Source organism: Thalia democratica, chromosome 3 (genome assembly GCF_965202585.1).
Source record: "Thalia democratica chromosome 3, ktThaDemo2.hap1.1, whole genome shotgun sequence".
In the NCBI taxonomy this organism is placed as follows: domain Eukaryota; kingdom Metazoa; phylum Chordata; class Thaliacea; order Salpida; family Salpidae; genus Thalia; species Thalia democratica.
The window spans coordinates 47,107,978-47,130,334 of NC_139167.1; the positions used below are offsets into that span (position 1 = coordinate 47,107,978).

At 24.4% G+C, this 22,357-nt stretch overlaps 1 protein-coding gene across 1 annotated transcript; it reads right to left on the reverse strand.

The window, feature by feature from the left end:
* Positions 1-5,963: 5,963 nt before the first annotated feature.
* Positions 5,964-20,115, reverse strand: LOC145831989 (sulfide:quinone oxidoreductase, mitochondrial-like). Its single transcript, XM_082939345.1, has 10 exons — positions 19,929-20,115; positions 17,918-18,088; positions 17,625-17,678; positions 16,470-16,664; positions 13,572-13,661; positions 12,087-12,203; positions 9,469-9,652; positions 7,707-7,773; positions 7,211-7,390; positions 5,964-6,293 (listed from the first exon to the last, which is right to left on the reverse strand). The coding sequence occupies exons 1-10, from the start codon at positions 20,100-20,102 to the stop codon at positions 6,233-6,235; spliced, it is 1,293 nt and encodes a 430-aa protein (XP_082795471.1). The 5' UTR covers positions 20,103-20,115; the 3' UTR covers positions 5,964-6,232.
* Positions 20,116-22,357: the final 2,242 nt, after the last annotated feature.

Here is a 22,357-nt window from a genome sequence, read left to right on the forward strand (position 1 = left end):
AAATAGTTGTTTATGTTATAAAAAAGACAAAAAAAAAAACAAATAAATATTTTTCTACACTAGTTGGATTCTTAAACTTTTCTTATTTTTAAAGTTTTACACTTCTTCCAGATTGTCTTGAAAAATATTTTTATTTCTCAAAGAAGTTAAAAATTATTGCACAGCTTGATACTTGTTTGGCAACGTCGTTTACAATACTCATACTATTTAATATTGATTTTACGTCTATATAGTCATTGCTATCAATCCCTTGTTTTATGTATTCGGTTAGAAAACTATGACTGCAGCCTAGGGTTAAAAAAAAAGCTTTTAATTACTTTCCACAAGGTCTGCTAAATCTCTCTTATATCTATTTTTAGTATCACAAACAGGCAGTTTAGGTAACTTACTCTTATTTTTGAGGATTTTGTTTCGACCCTGCCTCTTTTGATGATTTAATTTAAAGTATCATAAAGTTTTTTTTACTGACAGAATTGTATAATTATCAAACAAGCTTTAAGAAACTAGCTTTTTAACAAGATAATAGAAATGGCGATTTATGACATTTAACGCCTTTAATTTATCGATATTTTTGTACTTTTTAAATTTTTAGTATAACCGAAGTCTTTGCAAGGAGCTGCTGAAGCTAAAGTACAATTGATCCAATAGGAAATGTAGAAATTTATTGCAAAGGTCAAAAAAGTGTTTAAGTTTCTTCAAATGATTGATGTCAATAATTTCTTCAATGAGTTGTGTTTTAAAAGCAAAATTATTTTAAGAACGTAAATAAATTTGCTCATCAGTCTATAGCTTAAGAAACAGCTTCTGGACTTTGAATAGTGACATTAATCGAAGATTTAATGCCAACATAAACTAAGGCTAGTTCGACAACTCTTTATAGTTATTACTTAAAAGAAACAAGTTCCCAAGGTTTTGATTTTTAGACGAATTTTAGAAACATCTGTATTAGCAAATTTTGCTAAATTTCATTCCAATGCTTCTTAAAACTTTTGAAGACTTCTAACTCGTAAGACTTTGAGTTTTTATAGCTAGAGAACATAAAACTTTATGAAGAAGCAGCTCTAGTACAAGATACTTACAAGCTAGCCAAAATATTGGTTTCTAAAACACTTTTGGAATGTCAAAGATGTACATTTGATGCGCTTTGTAGTGTCAAAAACTATACCCTTAATGCTGTTTACACAGCGCTAAATTTGAAGAACATTAGTTACTTCCATACATGCACTTTTGCCCTAAATTCTTTTAAAATTGCTTTTTATTGAAGTAAATCCTAGAAGTTTATGTTCTTTTCTTGAGTCAGAAACAGACAAGCGTTTTTCCTTTGAAGTGCCATTCAATATTTGATTAATTTTTTTGTCCCAGTTTATCAGAAGGTTTCTTGAGCAGTCAATTTTTGCATAATAGTCTTTTTCAGTTGTATTTCAAAATATTTTTTAATATAAGCGTAACTTAAATTAACAGAGTTTATACTTCTATCAACATTATCAATTAAAACAGAAACTATTGAGGATAATTCAACCCAAAATGTATTAGTTTTTTTCAGCTTTAACTAATCTGTCGTCTTTAAGTAAGTCAACAAGTAAAATATTGATACATCATTTTTTTTTACAACACACATGTTTTATAATAGTTTTACTGTCTTAAGAGCTATAACTAGCTACTCGATCAGTTTTTGAATTTTTGTTATATTGCAAGTCAGTTTTGTTGTTGATTTTTTCTTTTTGAGATAGAAAAGGTTCTTCACGCTATTTTATTATATTTTTTTCAGTACCTTTAGGCCACAAGTATACAGCTCTCAATATGTATATTCATTTGCGTTTACTCCTTTACTCATTAATTGGTATGCTCTAGTATAGGGTTGGGCAACGTTTTTTAATCAACGGTCCGGGTCCGGAAAAATTTAGTCTTTTGCGGGCCGGAGCATTTCGATTTAGTGATTTACCGGATACAGTATCCTGATCCAGCCGAATAATGAATTTTTAGATCCGAGTAGAAACTAATTTTAAGTCGAGATACGGATCCGGTCGGATTCTAATGTAAATAAAAGTTTCGGATCCGGCCGGAATCTAATTTTATGCATACAGTTGATCACTTTTAAATCCTTCAAATTAAAAAAAAAATTCTCTAGTCTGAAAACTTAAGATGTAGATTTAGACATGTCAGATGTTTAAATAATGTTTATAAATAGAATTGACTTTGTAATTGACAAAGGTATGTAAGTGAAATAAAAAAACACTTTGCTTTGGTTAATTTTATAAAAATATATTCCAACTAAGTTAGAAAAACACAAAATATTAGGGAAAATAGTGTATATATTAGTACACATTCACTTATAAAGTTATTTTTTAGCATGTTTTTGAAGTCAAATTCTTACAGTTTTGTTTTGTAAAAATATGATACAATGTTTTAAACAAATTTTGTGATATTGACCCATTGCGGGCCTGTAAATTTGCTAGCGGGCCAGTCATTTTCACTTGCGGGCCGGAAGTTATAAAGTTTAAAAAACGGTCAAGGGCCCGTCATTTTCACTCTACGTTGCCCACCCCTACTCTAGTAGATTTTAAAAGTCATATTTAAACGCTGGCAACTTTTTAGTGAAATACCAGAAAACTTTTGACATGACTAGCACTTACTAATTTAGAATTAATTATTTTTTTATTGGTTAATTTTCTTAATTCTAGCCTGAGCATTTTTGTCTGTTTTGATATTCAACTAAATAAAACAAACTTGCACACAAGGAATTTAAAGTTCATTAAATAACAAAAAACTGATATCTTTTATCTTCTTGTTAAAAAAAAAAAAAATTGCTTATTTAATTTGCCTTCAAAAAAATCAATTAAAAATTCTCAACTTTTGTTGTTCATATTTTAAAAAATAAGATTAAAATAAATGACTGTTAAAAACAATTTATAATTTGGATAAACTTTAAAAAATTAAAAGTAGCTTGTGAATAAAACGAAATTAACCCGCTTTGTTAGATTTATAAAAGTTTTGATAAATACAAAATTATCAAATGTCTTTAGCCTAAATTTGGTAAAATCTACATAGCTGTTTTTTTTTGTTGCCTTTATACATGATTTGCCACGCTTAAAACTATTTTACCGCGAAACTACCAAGATCGGGGCACCAGATGCAATATTAAAAAAACACTTTTATTTACTAATTAAATTTACATTTTTTTCAAGTATGATTATTACAACATTGAATTATTTGCTAAAACTACTGGTAAATTTTCAAAATATCTAAGATTACTGTTTTACTTTTTTATATAGAATTTAATAAATATTTAATATGTCTTCAACCTTGCTTCTTTTATTATAAATCAGATTAGTAGTATCAAACATGTATCCAAAAAGATTTTGATTAAAAATTTATTTAAAAGTAGTAAACTTTGATAGTTTTAGGAAGATGTTTTTTTTTTAAATTTATAATCTTAAATACTAAAGTTTTATCTTTTTTCCGAAAAATAAAACAAGTTTAATATGGTTGAGATTCTATTTTCATATAGATTTTTTTACCTAATAAACCTTATATCATTTTTTAGTCGTGTAAAGTTATTAAATAGTTGTATATCTATAACTACCGATATAAACTAACATTGAAAATATTATAGCATATTTTTGTTTTTTTTTTTAATAAATATTTTTTATGTCTATGTTAACGATTTTTTCTCGCTGTAAGTATAATGTGTAGATATCAATTTACATTTGTAAAATTCAAATTTTGAAGAAAGTCTTCAAAACTTAAACTAAACTTTAATTTACTTAATTTTTAATATTTGTTTTCCTTGACCACATAGTTTTCAACTGTGTTGCAACTTGCAATCTATATTTTAGCTTTTTTTAATTATAAAAGCTTAAATGTCACATTTAGTTTTTTTTTGTACAATTCTATATTGAGTATATTTTTTTTATTTAGAGTTCAAGTTTTGACTGTGAATTTTTTTGGCCTATCATAGTTTTGATTTAAGCAGGTGGTGTACAAATCAATGACTGAGAGGTTTTTAGTATACCAGGTCCTTAGACCAATTTCGTTTGTGTTTAATAAACTTATTATAACTCAAAAATCTACCATGTTTAATATATAGTAAACATTATTTACTGTTTTCTTCAATACTATATTTTATTGAACGACAAAAAAAGGCACTCAATATAACTGATCGTAGGACCTGGTGCACAAAAAAACCTTTCGGTTATCGAGTCGCACACCACAGATACCTTTTTTAATGTATTGTCCAGGACTCAATAATGTATTTTATTCATTATATTTATTTCTTAAAATTATTTAGCGATAAATTGATAAATCTTTTATTTAAAGTTATTACAATTTAGATAAATAAAACGATCTACTAGATAATTACTATTTTAATAAAACATTAACTTCTGTTATTTAACTTTAAAAACAAAACAAGTCATACAGTCAACACTTTAAAAATACAAGTTTATCTTTTTAAGCAAATTCTAGCATATAAAAATAAAAATATAAAATTTGATTTACAAATTACAAATAAAACTTAATTTATGTATAGAGTCTCTAAAATTTTAAATTTCTTAATTAGCTGGTTTTCGTTTAAACTTTTTCACAATATAACCATGTCTACTGTCTAGTACTAACGTTTTGTAAACTTGTTTGTGAATTCTTCAATTGCTTCGAATTAAAGAAAAATCAATCGACATTATCCTAATCGAGACTTCTACTTTTGAAACGTCGTAAATAAAGAATTTTGAATGACATTTGTTTGTTTTAACTTAAAATATCATGCTCGAAAATAGTTGTGTGGAGACATGCTCATATAAATCTAGCCCCAGAGAAGTGAAGTAAATATTTTTTAATGTAGTTTATATTCTTGTTGTAATAAAAACATAATTTCATCTACAACTAAATTTTTTATACAAACCATAAAATTGATTTAATTAAAATAAAAGTTTATAGTTGTTTTTATCGAATTATCACTATAACGAGTAATATAAATATTATTCATTGGCTATGGAGTTAGATAAAACATAAATTAATTTTATTAAAATAAAATTTTTGTTTACAGGTCTATAATGTAAATTTTTATAAACAAACGTTAAAAGTATTTTGAACTTTTTATAACAATTTATACAATTAATTATCTTCATATCATTAGTACTTTTGACTTTTACCTACTGTATCATAAGAGTTAAGAAGTCAGTATTCAACTAAATTTTAGTTTGAATGTCAGTAAATTGAAGAAAAATTATAATGTAAACGTAAAAATAGTTACAACGTAATACAGATACTAAATTTAAAAGGATTTAAAATGAAAATAAGTATAAAGCTTAGACCATAATTAATACCGTATAAAGCAATTTTTTCATAACAGTCGTCTTCAAATACTTTTAGTCATTAAAACCTTTATTTCATTACAGTTAAAATAACCAAATTAATTGTTATAAAAACTGCTTATAAATCAATTAAGAGTACTTCAGATCTTTTAAACACCTAGTAAAACTTTAAAATAAGAGAACAATCGGACGATACTTAACTTTTAATCTATAATTTAGATACAATTTTTTTATAGTTTTTAAGAACTAAAAATTTAAGTTTAATAAAAAAACATAAAAAATAAAAAATTTAAGATGAATAAGGTTGTACTAACGACAAACTTTAAATTTATATCATATTTATTAAAGTATAAATTTGTAAACTTACTAAAGACCTATACAAATTTTAACTAAATATTCAGATGTAAGCATAGTTTTGCTTCTTTAGCAAACAAAGTTTTAAAGACTGCTAAAAAATAAAACTATAACAAAACTTGTGCTATGACCAAATGTTTATTCAATTCAAATTTAGTACTTAAACCGTTAATTTATTAATAAAAGCTTATTTAAATTAATTAATACAATATGTTATTAATATTGCTTTCAAGTTTATGTTTATAAAAATAACAATAAATACAAAATTATAAAACTGAAAAATATAGACAAGTATTTTGATATTCAAAGTTTATTAAAAAAACCCAAAACTAGTGAATGTTAAGGCATAAGATATAAAATATTGAAGAAATAAAACGCTCTAAAATAATTTTAAAGTATTACAAAAAACAAAATTATGACAGTAAAATATTTCTATAGGTAGGATGTATTCGTTACAATGATTAAGTTATTTGCATAATTAAAAAAGTAAACTAGTTTGAAGAAATGTAAAAAAACCTACATAGTACGTATACATGATAAAATCAACACTTTCTAATAGCATTTTACTTTTATTTACTCATACCCAAATGCATCATCTTTCTATATGATTTTGGTCCGCTCCAAAGACCTCTAACAAAAAATACAAAGAATAATAAATTTAGAAACAAGAGTAAAACGTATTAAGTAGAAACTTAGTTCCGACAAAAATTTTACGAATCAGCGAAAAAAATAATGCACACTTTTTGTAAACTTTTTTAACTAAACACAAAAGGACACAATTACAGAAATGTAATTAATTGTTAAGAAAGTTTACTAAAGTAAGTCACCTTAAAAATGGTATTGAAAGAACTTTAATTTTAAACAACCAGTTTAAGATAAAAAATGCAACACTTTTCTTTACAAACTAGTATATAAACTTGTAATTAATTATTCAAACGGGTAGTTCAACTCATAAGCTTGAACTATTACATGAATTTGTACAAAACATGGGGCTTGAGACTTAAAATTTTTTTTAACCAATGTTTTTTCATAAAGTAGTTATAAGTTTTAATTTAAAATTTATTAAAAAACAAGTTGATTGTACGTGGTTGCAATGTATAATATATATTACAGTAAGTATTTAGATTTAATATCTTTTAAATTAAACTTAGTTTTAGAAAAGATAAAAATGTTTATAATCTGTTTATATTTAAACTTAAATGAAAACATGTTTCTTTTAAGATTATAGATGCTGATTTATATCGCTTTTTCGCACTATTTTTGCCTTAATTTTGAATATCTTGTTATTGAAGCTAACGTTGGTAACAATTTTCAATAATTACTATTAAAACTTAAAAGTTAACAAAAAACTTTGGCGTTTTATAATTATGACTGAATTGATTAAAATAATCTAAAAGTACTGTTAAGTATTTTAAGCAAAGTTGCAAAGAGCATAAAATTAAATCTTTACAAGCCTTAAGCGAGAATATATATTTCATAGAGTAATTTTACAGTGCCGCTACTTTGAAGAAACTTACTAAGTACGTATTAAAAAAAACTTAACTAACTTGAGCATAAAATTCCAATAAATTACAGGCATTGCATCAGCTTTTAAATGATACATTGATCTTCTTTCTTTTCCTTGATTGACTGGAAAAGTTTCCAAGGGGCTGAGATCAAAATCAAATTCAGCAAGTATGCAAGATTTGTAACCGGTTATAAGTGGACAAGAAGTGTATCCATCATACCTAAATAAAAACTAGAATATAACTATTTTACTTAATTTTTAAAACTGTATATATTTTTTTATTGAAAATAATTACATTAAGACTACTAAAAACCAAACACAATTAAGAATAAAACTGTTTTATTTAGAGTATAGGTTTATAACACTATTTAAGATAATTTAGATAAACTTATACATTTAGGATAAATACATAAATCCTTTAATCATACTATGAAATACTAGTATAATACACTACTTAAAATGTTTTAAAAGTAATTATCACGTACAAAAATTGTTTATAATCATAAGTATTTATTTTCAAATATTTGTAGACTCACTTAGGTAGTGGTTGTTCACCGTTTATACATCTAAACAAGTTTTCAGACAAAATTGCATTTTGACTTGCTGTAAAAACATTTTAGTTTTAATACGATAAATACATAGAAGTATATTTTTAAGAATTAAAAAACTAGTTATTTTTATCTAAATTAGTTTATTGATGGACATGACCTAAAATCAAAGGAAAAAAGTAAAGTTAACAAATTGAACAAAAACATTTAAGTCTAAAAATAAAACAGAGCTTTTATGAAGATTAAAAATAAACTTCATGCAAGCTTACTTTGTTTACAACTACAATTGTATACCACAAATTAAATTTCAATAAAAAAATACTAAGGACTTTTTTTCATTAATAGTTTCATCATAACTATTAATATAAACAGAGTAGTAAGGAATAGAGTTTTTTCTATGTAAACGTACATAAAAAAAAGCTGTACATCGTTTTTAATGGTTTAAATAGCGTTGTGTTCAAAAGTTTGCATACTAAAACTAAACATTTCTAATTAAGTTTTATAATCTTTCAAATCAATTTTTTATCAAGTTACTGATGACTCAACAAAAAAATTTTAACAACTGTTTCGACTTATTTTTTATAAGTTAAATTTAATTTATATGTGTAACGCTTATATTTATTTTATATAAAAAAGCTTAATCAATCTTAGTACATTGCTAACATAAAAATATACATAATTAAAACACTAAAAAAAATCATAACCACCTTAAAAGCTATGTTTACGTCATTTTCTAAGGTGATGTAAAAAATTCAAACTTGAATTTCAAAAGTTCAACATAAGTTAATTCAAAAAAGGAAGTAGATATGTATAAGTATTTTAGTCGACAAATATTGCTTAAATTCTATTTTAATGTGTAGTTATTTATTTATCATACCACTTAAAATAATTACAACCGAAATTTATGTAAATATATCTTACTTATTAAACTGTTCAAAGCTATTAAAGCTTTTGTAGCCACATTTAAATTTTTGAATATAATAAAAGTTTTATTAAAACATTTAAACTTGATATCATAAAACATATATACTCTTGTAATAATCCAATAAAGATCAAAAATAGTTACGTTTTGTCTGTAATATTTAAATGTAAGACAAATTTTAGAACTAGTCTGAAACTAAAACTGATCATATTTTGAACCAAACATTTTTAACTTCATATAAATTGACTTTAAAACCTTTTAAACTTAATTTTGTTTATATTAAACTTAAATCAACTTAAAATTTTTGTTTTAAGTTTTATTATTCATAATTTTTTAAAAAACTAAAATACAATAAAAATTAAATGATATCAAAAATAAAACTAAATAAAAGTTTTAAAAAGATCATGTTAGAAAAGTAAACTTAGAAATGATAGCAGGGTTGCCACTGATTTTTCAACATTTTTTCCAATTTTCTTCCAGGTTTTTTAAAGTACACACTTTTGGGTCTATTTTTAGTTTAAAGTTAAGTTTAAGGTAAGAAACTGTGTTGAATAGTATAAAAACATTGAAAAGATACTGTAAAGCTACTTGAAATATGTTTTTTAATAAAAAATGATGATGAAAACTTTTATTTATTTATATGATAGATTTTTTGATTTAAATCAAAATTTACTACTGAACATGTGATAATTGTTAAAATTCCAGGTTTTTTAGTGATTTTTGTTCAAAATTCCAGGTTTTTTTTTGCCAAAATTGTCAAACTTCAGATTTTTCCAGGTAAAGTGGCAATTCTGTAATAGTAAAACATTTTTATTTATCTCAACGTACCAACGGCAGCAGCAGTTTTGCTGGTTGGAACACTCGAACAGTCACCGAGAGCAAACACATTGCTGTATTTTGTTGATTGCAGTGTCGTCTTATCGACAGCTACAAATCCTGCATCGTCTGTGAGTGAGGAGTTGTTCAGACACGAAGGAGGTTGCATTGGTGGGGTGACGTGGAGCATTTCGTACTGAAATTTATATGTAAAGAAGTCAAAGCGTTCAAGCTGCGATGAAGTTTAAATAAAAATCCTAATTACGTTTTAAACTTTTATTTTTTGGTAAAGTGTATTAAAGAAACATGTACTTTGTATTTAGTTTAACATTAGTTTCAGAATATGCATCAATATATTTTTTTTTAATTAAGCTTTAATCAATCAATTTTACTAAGTTCTTCACAAATCACAAAACTTTGAAAATATTTTAATTGATTACAAAAAATATGCATATCATATTATAAAGATACTTATAATATAGCTTAAGCTTCCCTAACTTTTTTAAAAGACAATTTCTGGATTTTTTGTGTTTTGTTTCGTACTACATTTACTAGAACTATTTTGAAAAAAATATTTTATATGAAGAGAAGTATTATACATGACTTATCATTTTAATTATAATGTTTTGATATAACGTTGTAGTGAAACAAATAACTATACTTTAAAATATTTATTGATTTTCAAACTTGAGGATACGGAAGTAAAAGTTTTTATTCACTAAGCGGTCAAATTAAGTAGTATTTAAACAAAGTTTGTAGTACAACAAAAAATTTAAATTTAAAAAACCTTAAAAACAATTTATAACTAAAAATTTAATTATTAAATTTGTTCACAGATGTCTTGTCTGTTAAACTAATTTATGTTTTTTGATAAAACAAAGTGAGCAAACTTTTTAAACAAACAAAGGCTATAAAACTTTATTTATTTAAGTAACGACCTTTTAATAGCAAATATTGACTTTAACTTACATGTTGTTAATACATATTCTTAAAAGTTTTCTAATAAAAAAAGGAGTTATATAAGCTATTAATCATAGTTAAGAATATAAGTACCAAACAAATATATAAGAACCAATTGTTGACTATTAAATTAAAGTCTAAAAACAAATCTGCCAAATATTTTCTAGAACACAAGCTAAGTTTGCAAAAATAATATTTAATTTTGGTATAAAATTAAGTCTAACACTTATATATTTTTAGCAGTTATGCATTTTACTACAAATAAAATATAAGAGTATTTTAGTAATGCTTGAGTAAATCAAACTTAGTAAACCAAATTAAATGCTTGAGAATTTAACCCTATTACTATTTTAAGCTGACAAAACTTTAAAAAAATTATAATTATTTTTCAAGGTTAGATATCATTAAGTTATGAAATATTGAGAATAAAGGCTAAAATAGGTATATCTTTACATACCGCTTTTATATCAAGAAAGAACACATTAAAATAGTACAAAAAAATCACATTACTTTATCTTAACCCATAAGAGTTATTAAAAAGAGTAGAAATATTATCTGAAAAAGAATTTTTGAAATTAAAAGAGTAATAAACTGTTTTTATTTGTGAAACCATTTTAGATATTTTTTAACTATGTGCAAATTACTGTTTTTTTATTACGGGGTTATCCAAAAACTTAACAAACGTTAAACTATGATTTTCAACATACTTTTTTTTAAGATTTATAACTCATTATCAATGTCTCCTTGCACATGACAACAATTTAGCAAAATATTTTTTAAATTGGTGATTTAAAAGTCAGAAACATAAATATTACTGTTATTTTCATAATCTTTGTAAGATTTTTATTTTTTGGTTTTGTTTTTGTTTTGTATATAAATTCTATTTGGACAAGTTTTATAAAAAAAAAATTAGTTTGAGCTTTTACAAAAAATTACTTTAAGAGGCTATATTTAATTTTGTTTAACTTAAATTATTTAAGGGTTGCCTAAGGTCTTTTAATTTTTATCCAGGTTTTTGAAAGTACAATTTTTTTTGTTCATTTTTGATATAAAATCTAATTTAAGGTAAAAACTGACTTAAAAAGTATAAAAAGATTGAAAATACTGTAATGTTACTTAAAATGTGCTACTAAATATGTAATATTTATATAGCTTAAAATGTGAAAAATAGATAAAAAATAAATTTAAAAATTGCAAAAATATAAAAATAAATTAATAAACAAACATAAAAAAAAGGTGTATTTTGAACGCGGGTAGATTTTGATAGTATATCGTAATTTAATTTAAATGTCAGGATAAATTTTTATTTTTATCATCTGGATAAATTGAAAATTATGTATTTCATTGGATAATAGTATGAAATGAAATATAATTCCAAACCTACTTCAATTATAACAAACTGTATTTTAAAAAACACATATAAATGCTTCATCAGGATTAAAAAATATTACTTCATGATTCCTAATGTAATTAAATAGGCACTAAATTTATTTTTACATATAATGTCAAATTTAATTGGAAGCTTAAGGTTTTTTAGGATAGGTGGTGAATTTAATCCCTGAAGACTATTTTAATAACTATTTTATTTAAAAATCCTTAAATTCTAGACTGAATTTATTGATTCTTTTATTCTATAAATGATAGTTATTTTGAACAACAAAAAAACTCACTTCATAAGAAATCATTTCATCAGTTCCAACCTTGTTGAATACAGCTTGCTTGCAATCTCCTTTAACTTCAACTAGGTTTGTGCCAAAGTTAGTAGTTAAATTTCGTTCTTTGACAACCTGTATTTATATACTTTTTAATGTTTCAAAAATCTATAAAAGCTGTACAATAACGAAACGCAGTTATATTGTTTATATTCAAAATAACATCTAACTTTTTTATTATTTAATGGACTTAACTTCTGTTAAAAGACTAAAGGTAGTAATAAGGCCACTCAACTTAAAGCTTCAAAATTATTCAACCAAAAGGTAAACTAGAAAATATTATATTGGATTGTAAAAGTTTAATATTTATCATAGACCAAAATTGTAAAAATAAAAAACTGCAAAATTTAACTTAGAGTATTGAAAGTTTTCTCAACTTTTTATGTTAGTATAAAAACAAAGACATTGATAATAATAAAATTTAATGTAATTTTAGAAATTCTTTCTATGCTTTACAACCATTTTAAATCTCTTTTTCTTCTTATAAAAAATAAAACTTTAGTTTATTTAAATAATCTTAAGTTAATATTGAGCAATAAATTTAAAGTTTAGATTCGTTTAAGTTAAGGTTTCCAAAACTTAGAGACTTACTTGCCCACTATTCATGTAAAAAAATTAAGATTGCATATACTTTTAGTGAAGTATTTTAAATATTCGTAAATCTTATAGAGTTGTTTAAGTATGAATTTTAGTAGTTTTATCATAACTTAGTACATACTTAATCTTAATGCAGAGGTCAATGTAAAACAGTTTTAACTTCTTAATAAATGAATCTCTTAAAATAACTACGACGACTTTTATTATTTTTCGAAAAGTATTTAACAGTTATTACAACTCACCTAATCTATCTAGACTGGCTTAATGTAAAATTACAGAACTTATTGTTTTTTTCAAAGGAGTGTAAAGAAAGCTTACAAATATATGTTTTGTATAATTTACAGAAATAAAAAGCAAATTAAAAGCTTGCAGATCAGTCGCAAGAAATGGTTTTAAGTTTAAACTGCATAATAGATTATTATAGCTATGTAAAATAACAAAAAATATTAATAATTACTAATAATAATAACTAAGTCAAGAGTTGACAATAGTTAAAAACAAAACAATTTTACATTATATTATCTTTAAGCAACAGTTAAATAATTAGATAAAATCAGAGAAACATTGGTATAAAGTTATGTTTATTAGAGTAAGCAATGTTTATAATCTTAAAGAATTAACATTTTACTATATTTAAAATATAATAAAAAATATATTTTATGAATTTTGCTGGAAACATATTAAAAAAACAAATATTTTATTGTAATTTAATGCATGTGAGTTAAACTAATAGAACAAATACATCATTACCGGTAATTGAAAAAAATCAAGAAAATATTATAAAATAACTGTATTAATTTTTGCTTATATTAAAATAAAAATAGTGACTGTATGAAACTAATAAACCTCACTAAGTACATCAGCATATTTCTTCACTGCAAAAATAGAAGGTCCAGCAGAATTAAAAATAATATTTGCATTTTCTCGTTTACCTGTCTATAAAATTATATTGTTATATAAAATTTTTAACTTATGTTAGATTTATCGTATTTAAGAACGGCATCTAAACAGTAAGAAATATTTTTTTACGTGAGGCTATCTTCTATTAAAACAGGGGTCGGCGAATTGCGGCAAGCAAGCTAGCATAATTTTATTTTAAATGGGATGTAGCCTGCGAAGGTAAAACTATGGCCCGCTAAACTAGTGGCCTTCAAGCTAAACAAATCTGTGCACACTAATCTGAAAAAAAATCAGTGTGTTATGCAACAGTTATATATACAAGCAGTGTATTTTAAAGACAAACAAACTCAAGGGTATAAGTGTAAAACACCAAGCACAAACTTGTGGGCAAGCAGTTTTTGTCATCATGTACAAGTACTTGGCAAACCTATTAGTTCGACATCAAGCAAAGCCTTAAGTCCGAAAAATATTAATCACCAAGCACAAGTATATTGCAAGCATCTTAGTTCACCATTAAGCACAAAGAAGTGGCCGACCTATCAAAAGCAGTTTAAGAAGCAGCAGAGGCACAGTAAAGTATTCAAACATAAGCAGAACCTCCAAATGTCAAGAAGAAAAATTAGACTTTATGAACAAGACTCTGCTTATTATGATTCTTCAGTAGTCAGCAGTTACAGTTATGAACCTGCTAACAGAAATTATTCTTTTTTACCAATAGAAAATAAAGTCCATTATTCTGAGTACTTTGATAATGAGTGTTGAGAATGTTGTTACATCTCTTTTAAAAAACAGATAAAAAATGAGATGGGTTGTAGTTTAAAAAAGTAATCAGGGAAAACGTTATGCATTGTCAATGTATCCTTGATAATAAATAGTTTCATGAATATCAAAATGAAACTGAACGGCCAATCATTAATCAACAAACTTGCTAATTGCAAGTCATTTGTAATTAAGCATAAAATGCATTGATGCTGATGAAATTTTTTAGTTGAAACAAATCATTTTATAGCTGGTTTGCAGTCAAGTTCACTGCTTATTGGACCTCAAGTTGTATATTTGGCTCTGAGTAGTTGAAGCAGTTTATTTATAAACTTGTGTTACAATAAGCAGTAAATTCAAATACAATTCAGTTATAAATGAAGTGCTTCATCTACTCAGAGCCAAATATACAACTTGAGGTCCAATAAGCAGTGAACTTGACTGCAAACCAGCTATAAAATGATTTGTTTCAACTAAAAAAATACATCAGCAACAATGCATTTTATACTTAATTACAAATGACTTGCAATTAGCAAGTTTGTTGATTAATGATTGGCCGTTCAGTTTCATTTTGATATTCATGAATCTATTTATTATCAAGGTTACATTGCCAATGCATTAGAAGTGCATCCAAAATTGTATTTTAGATTTTTACTTTGTTAAATTATTTTTTGTTGAAATATAGCCAGGTTTGTGTAAACAGAAGAAGTTCCTTTATCAGACTTGACTTTTTAAATCTTCATGTTAAGTAGTTTTTTAATGGTCGTTTTCTTAAACATTTTCAAAGTTGAATTTTAGTATTGTAAATTTTTGTCATTGACTCTATTTGTATGATTTTAAATTGCTTACAAAATAATTTTTAAAAGTAAACATGAATTATGTTCCAGCTTTTATTTGATAACAAATTTAAATTATACTCTTGATTACTACATTATTATATACTGTAATTTTTTTAAATGTTTTGCTCATAGGGTGTTCTTATTTTAGATTCTTTACTAAGATATTTTATTGAAAAGTCCTAGTCGAAAGACCTCTACAACAAATTATTTATAATGAATGTAGTGTTTTCGATGCTTTAATAAAGCTATGCATCTGAAAAAAATTATTGAACTAAATTAAACGAAGAATAACAAAAACATTTGAAAAAAATTCGTAAATAAAACTGCAGCCCGCGAATATAATCATTTTCGAAATTTGTATTGCAATTATGAATTTTCCTTCTGATTCCTGTATCAGAATATTATTTAAAAACATTCACGAAAATCACATGATTAAAAAGTTACCATATTTTATAGAGGTGAAATTATTTTCAATTTAGCTTTACGTTAAAAACTAAATTACCATTTATGATATCTCAATAATTTTATGTAATTTAAGTTATTTTATTTAACTTATTTTTGTCTTTCTAAAAACATTTTTAAATTTTGATAATTAATCTGAAAAGATAGATAAAATGCTAAAGACAATGGGTAAAAGAATAAGGTGGAGCTTCAATATTTTTTACCTTCATTTTCTCAAAAATAAACTGAAAATTATCAAAATCTTAGTTAATTGTCAAACAAACATAATATTATCATTATAAGTTTATGTTTAAAAAGTATAATAAAGTTGGTTTGAAAAACACTACATAAAAACATTAGTTTAGCATTTCGAAATATTGTCTTTGAAAGTTTAATCTAATGGATATATATTTTTATTCATTTTCTGTCTAAAGTTTATTTAATTTAAAAACAACTCAGTTAAAAATAACTTGATGTATCTGTCTAGTGGGCTAAAAAATATTTATTAACATCTTGTAAAAATGATCCAAAAAAATATTTTCTAAATATGTTCTTTTTATTAGGTAGTCTCCATAAATAAAAAAAAACTCAAGATTTAATGTAATAGTGATAGAGAATGTGATTATTTTTAGTATATCTCTTTGACTTTACATTATTTAATTAAATAAGTTTCAAAAAATTACAATACACAAAACAATTTTTTTGACCAATTTTGTATTATATGAAGAAACAAAGTTTAGTAAGTACTAAACTTAAAAATTTGTAGCAAAATAAATTTATTTAAATCTAAAAAAACAAAGAAAACCTTTTTTAAATACTCTTCTGTTAAGTACATAATTTTTTGAGGAGCACCCGGGCATTTAAGTGGTGGTTGAGGAAAAGTAAAAATTGCATTTCCTTTTTTGAAATTTTTCATTGCAGTGAAAGTTCCTTCTACTGTATCTACTGAGTAATTACTACCAACAGAGGGTGTTTGCAATGCTTCCTGCAAGCCTTTTATCTTAAAAGTAAAATATCAAATGTTTCAATATACTTCTCAACAATAATTGTAGATGCTAAACATGATTTTAAAATTAATTTTTTTTTTTAATTATCTAAAATAATTAAATTACTTATTTTTAACTATCAGGTTTCAATCTTAAAACATCGATTATGCAGGATTTCTATACAAAATTTTGCAATTTAAGACTAACATGCTTCAATTCAAACTGACACTTTATTTCAAAAGAAATTTAAAATTTGTTAATCTACTCGAAAATATAAAATTAAAACTCTTATTTTTTATTCAGTAATTTCAGCAATAAAAAAATTGAGATTTAATAAAAAAAAATCATGACAAACAGATTTTATTACAGTCATTAATGCCCTTACATTACAATTTATATAATTGTAACTTGAAAAGTAGAATAACAATTTGAACTGACTTTATGCTAAAAGAAAACACACTTTAAGGTTGAGATACTGAATTTACACGTTTGTTATAACAATTTAGAATTTATAATTACAAATGAAATCATAATTGATATATTAGTATCATCGAAAATAGACTTACAAACTCAACTGTGATGTTTTAAATAATAAAACAGGAAACAAGTTTAGGGTGAGAAAACTGAAATTTCACTTTAATTATAACAACTTAGAATTTATAATTACATTTCAAACTTCACAATATGAAACAAAATGTAACTAAGTTTTATTGAAATATATTGTTACAAAGTTTCATCTGTAAAACCTTTATCTCTAAAAAAGAAAAAATAATAACTTGCTATAAAACTAATTAACAAAATCGAATGCTTTTTTTATATTCAAAAAACTTAAAATCATTTACTTTTTGAATTCAAGAAACTTACTATTTTAAATCTTAATGATTAGTTTGAGTATGGTGAATTTAATAACAAAACATAAAAACACACTTATAGTTATTTATAGTCAAAACATAATGCATAGTTTGTATATTTACCTTGTCAAATCGTAGCTGGAGTCCCAATGAAACTACTAAATACTTGTAATTGATCTAAAAACAATAAAAGTTATAGTTTTGTGTACGATTCACTGTTGTTAACATTGAAGCAAGTTTGAATACAATAAAAACAATACAATAAAAACAACATAAGTACTTCAAGCTAATGACGTTTCTGTGTATACTATGTTAAAAGGAATTCAAATTCATTGTATTGAAACGCTGTTAGTTTAAAACAAATAAGTAATTAAAATTTAAAAATTGTTAAAATACATTTACAGTGACAAACTGACTTCATCATTATTTTCTAACTTTAAAGTATTATTTTCTGGTTCAAAGGAAGCTACTCTATTTTGAATCCAGGTAGAATTTTGTGGAATAACTTCAGCAGTATCCTTCATTGAACTTTTGAGTGTTTTAGCACCAGCACCAACCAAAGTCCAAATTGGTTGGTAAAAATGTTTCTGAATAATTTTCATCAGTAATGTTGAATGAGTATAACTAGATAAACAAACTTTACACAAAAAGTTATTTTTAATTGGATAGATTAGTAAATAAGTTATTTTTTGACATTATAACAACTAACAACAATATGGAAATCAAATACTTTTTTTTGGTACATGGTAGTAAATAATAAAATTAATTTGCACATTATCATTTAAATAAGCTCTTTACATTTCAGTAAATCTAGCAATCTTTTTTGGTTAAGACAAATAACTATATGATATATACTTACAAAAAAAGTTCATCTTTTTTGCCATTTTACTTTTGAGGTTAAATCAACTGATTTTAATTACATTTTTAAATCAAATTACTTATTTAAAATACAATAATAAAAACTAATGCATTGATATGCAATAAATATATTTTTGTAATTTACTGCAAAAAATTTACAAAAAAAAAACGTGCAAAAAATGATGTTATTTGCTGTAAATAACATCTAGTAAAACTTAACTTATTTTGATAAAGTGAAAATAATGACCACAAATAATGTCAAACAAAAAACAACCCCAAAATCAAACAAGTAAACTAATGAATCTAAAAACTAATAAGATATCAAAATAGTTGAGTTTTACTTAATTGTTATTTATAGAAACTAACATCATTTAAATTTTACACTAAACACTTATTATATAAAAAAATATTAATTAATTGCAGCTACAATAAAGAAAATTAAACTAAAATATTCAATGAATTAAGATTGAATTATATACATTCAATTGAGCATGAACTATATGTAACTTTTATTTAAAGTTGGATATATTGTTATTTTTTAACAGAAGAAAACATTTAAGAAAGAAATCATAAAAAAGCATGAGTTTTTCTAAAATTTCAAACAATTTAGAGTCATCCTGATTAGCAAAAAATTCTTGTACTACCAAATTAGCACTAAACTGAACCCTAGAACCGCTAAAAATTATTCTTGCAACCAACATTCTGCAAGCTAGGTTTTTCTCATGAGGAAAACTTAGCTACAATAAGCTACTATTTCAGTGGGGAGCGGGTCAAAATTGCATGAGTAAATTGCATGAAGACAACATTGCACAAGGGCACAAAGTTGCACAAAGATACTTTTGCACGAGGGGACAAAATTGCACAAAGATAATTTATTACCAAGGGTCAATTTTACACAAGTTACAATTTTGCACAAAAGTAAAAAAAAACTAAAAGATAAATTAACAAAAAAAAAAAGTTACTGTCTGAGGGTAAGGGGTAACAGTGATAGTAAAAATAAAAATATAACTAATAAAAATTATCATAAAATAAAAATAAACTAATTAAAAAGAAAAAAATAAGTTACCAACCGAGGGTGGAGTTAGGGGTAACAGTGATAGTAAAAAAAATAATATTCAAACTATGCAAAAATGTCTCCGAGCAAAAGTGTCTTTGTGAAATTATATCCCCTTGTGCAAAAGTGTCTTTGTGCAAATGTATCTTCATGCAATTTTGTTCCTTGTGCAATTTGTACGCTTGTGCAAATTTGACAGCTATCCATTTCAGTGAAATATATTTTTATGGTTCAGTAAGCAAAATTGACACCAACTAATTCAATGTATTTATTGACACTATTAGTTTCAATTTTAGATTATAATTTAAGTTAATTTTAATATTATGATCCATTAACTTAGTATTTTTTTTTTTCACTATCGTTAGCAACCCTAAAATGCTGGATTGTAGAAATTTAAAGTCAAAAATATTTTATTGAAGCTAAATTTTTAAACAGATTGTTTAGTTGTACTAATTAAGTTGTTTAGAAAAAACTTCAATTATTCTAAATTAAACAGCCTCCAAAAAAAAACTTACACTACTTGGTTCAATAACAGCAACTTTTCCTTTTCCAAGTTTTTTAGCCAATCTAGCAGCAACAGATATGCCTCCACTTCCACCTCCTGCAATAACTACATCATAGCTTTTATCACGCCTCAATAAGGTTTGTATTGGCTTTATAGAATGTCTTCCAAGTTGATGTGTGATCATTTTAGTAGTTTTAGTAACTATCTTAAAATTCAACAATCTTAATGTTTGCTTTACTGTCTTTGTTTTCATATTAAAGTTTCAAATTTGTCAGGTTAGTTTTACAAGTATCATTAGCATATATTTTTTATATGTATTTAAAAACACTTTAATTTTACACCTAAAAAATTGATAATATTAACATACTTTTTTTTAACTTATTGTGAAAAAATACTTAATCAGTCTCCATTTTGCAAAGATACATTGTGCAAATGTTTCATCACTTATAAGTTATTTCTAAAAATAAACAAAGATACTATGTGAATTCTCTTAATTATGGTCAATGGACTGTGGAGAATGACCTTTAGGTCATAAAGCTACATACTATTTGCACTTACAACACTTATAATAGAAGAGAATTTTTAGGTTAAGAATACATATTTCAGTTAAATAGATTTTATTTTTGGTTAATTTAATGTTAATTTTTAAAAGGGCAGGTAAAATAAAACATCATGTAACTTACTTGCTTGATGTTTAAAAAAATATTATTGATGTAAGGGGAAGAAATAGACTAAAGCTTTTCTAAAATAGAAAAAATTTAATGTAATTTTTTTAAATAAACAAACAAAAAATTTCAAGTTAAAAATAATCTAAAGCCTATTTTTTTAAACTCACTACTGTTAATGAAACCATAGTGTACCAACAAGGGCACAACATATTTTTCCCTTAGGTTTTGACTTTATGTGTAGTTTTATGAACTCACATATAGCAGTCTACTTTCAATCTTACATTTATACTTGTATGATTAAACCATTTTTAGCTTTAGTTATCAAAGCAAAAAATAAGATGTGTAAATTACTTAAGTAGAAATTAAAAAAAAGATTTACTCTTAATAACCAATTGAGTGGAAAAAATTAAATTAGTTTCAATTCAATAGTTTTCAAATTAATCAGAATCAAAAGCTAAAATAAGTAAAAAATAGAAAAAATAAAAATTTTTAAAGGGGCCCCACTCAAAAAGTAAAACCCGAATCCAATGGATTTTTTTCTTATTAAAGACAAGGGACCGTTCACTAGAGTTAAAAAATAATTTTCAATTAGCTTTTAAGATAAGGAAAATAATAGGGTATAAAGTTTCGAAAATTTTATAAAATTCCTAAAAAATGCTGTCAAGCTAAGTTCATGCTTGTTTTTGTAATTAGTTAATTTTAATAATAAGTTTTTAAATTTTCACTGCAGGGGTTTAACATAAGATGAAAATAGCTTGTCAACCAATTTATAGTCTGTTTTAGTTTTAGTCATAAACCAAATTGGTTTGAATTTCTAAAAACTTAAGAAAAGTTATACATTTTTTTTATTTTTTTGTGAACTGATTTGTATATATTTATGTAATGTTTAAAATGAATTTGTTGTATCTAAATCACTTTTATTAACGAAGTAATAATATAATCATACCATGATTTCACTGCAGTAGCCATATTGAAACTATTTTATTTTGAAAAAATCAAAGCTACAGTCAGTTCTTTATACTTATTTTAAACAATAAAAATGTATATCTGTGCTTAAATCTTTTTATTCTAAAATTATTGACATTAAAAAAAACATTATATCTAAAACAGTATTAAATAATTTCTTTTCGGTACTAACTTTATATAAAAATTTGAGACAACAATTCATTTTGCAGTATATTTTATTTTTGTTAACTAAAAATTTTTCAATCTACCCTTTTCAATAGTTTTTGTAGATAACTAAATAGATTTTTCTAAAATAGTAAAATTAATAAAATTGTAAGATTATGCGTCATAATAGGTAAGTAAAATTACATGTACTAGGCGATGCTAATATAAAGTTGTTTAACAAAATTTAAAGTATAAAGCTTAAGTACTAGAAATTGAAAGTATTGATAGCAATTTTAATAAGAGGAAACCGACTTATTTAAACTTTCTTAAAATAAAATTAAACAACAAAAACAAAACTTAGTAGCGAATTTACAATAATTTAAACAAATTAGAGTTATAAACAAATTTTTGTTTGCATAAACTTGGCTTATTAGTTTTAATAAATATAGACTCTAAAACACTTAAATGATACATGTTACGTCCTTTACAAACAATTGAAAACATATTATTGTTATAGTTTTTTGCGCATTCTAAATTATTTAACAGATGTTCACCTATTGCCGATTGACTTTTTATTGGCTTATTAGTCCCATAGATCATCCAGTTTCTCAATGCGTTGGTCACGTGTTGGTCCCTTCTTATGTGAAATCGTTGCGAAGTT

Coding starts and splice junctions, on each gene's coding strand:
- LOC145831989 (XM_082939345.1), bottom strand. CDS start 20,102: ATGATCACACATCAACTTGGAAGACATTCTATAAAGCCAATACAAACC. Junction 16,665..17,624: donor TCCAGCTACGATTTGACAAG/GTAAATATACAA, acceptor TTTACTTTTAAG/ATAAAAGGCTTGCAGGAAGC. Junction 13,662..16,469: donor CAGAAGAGTATTTAAAAAAG/GTTTTCTTTGTT, acceptor ATAATTTTATAG/ACAGGTAAACGAGAAAATGC.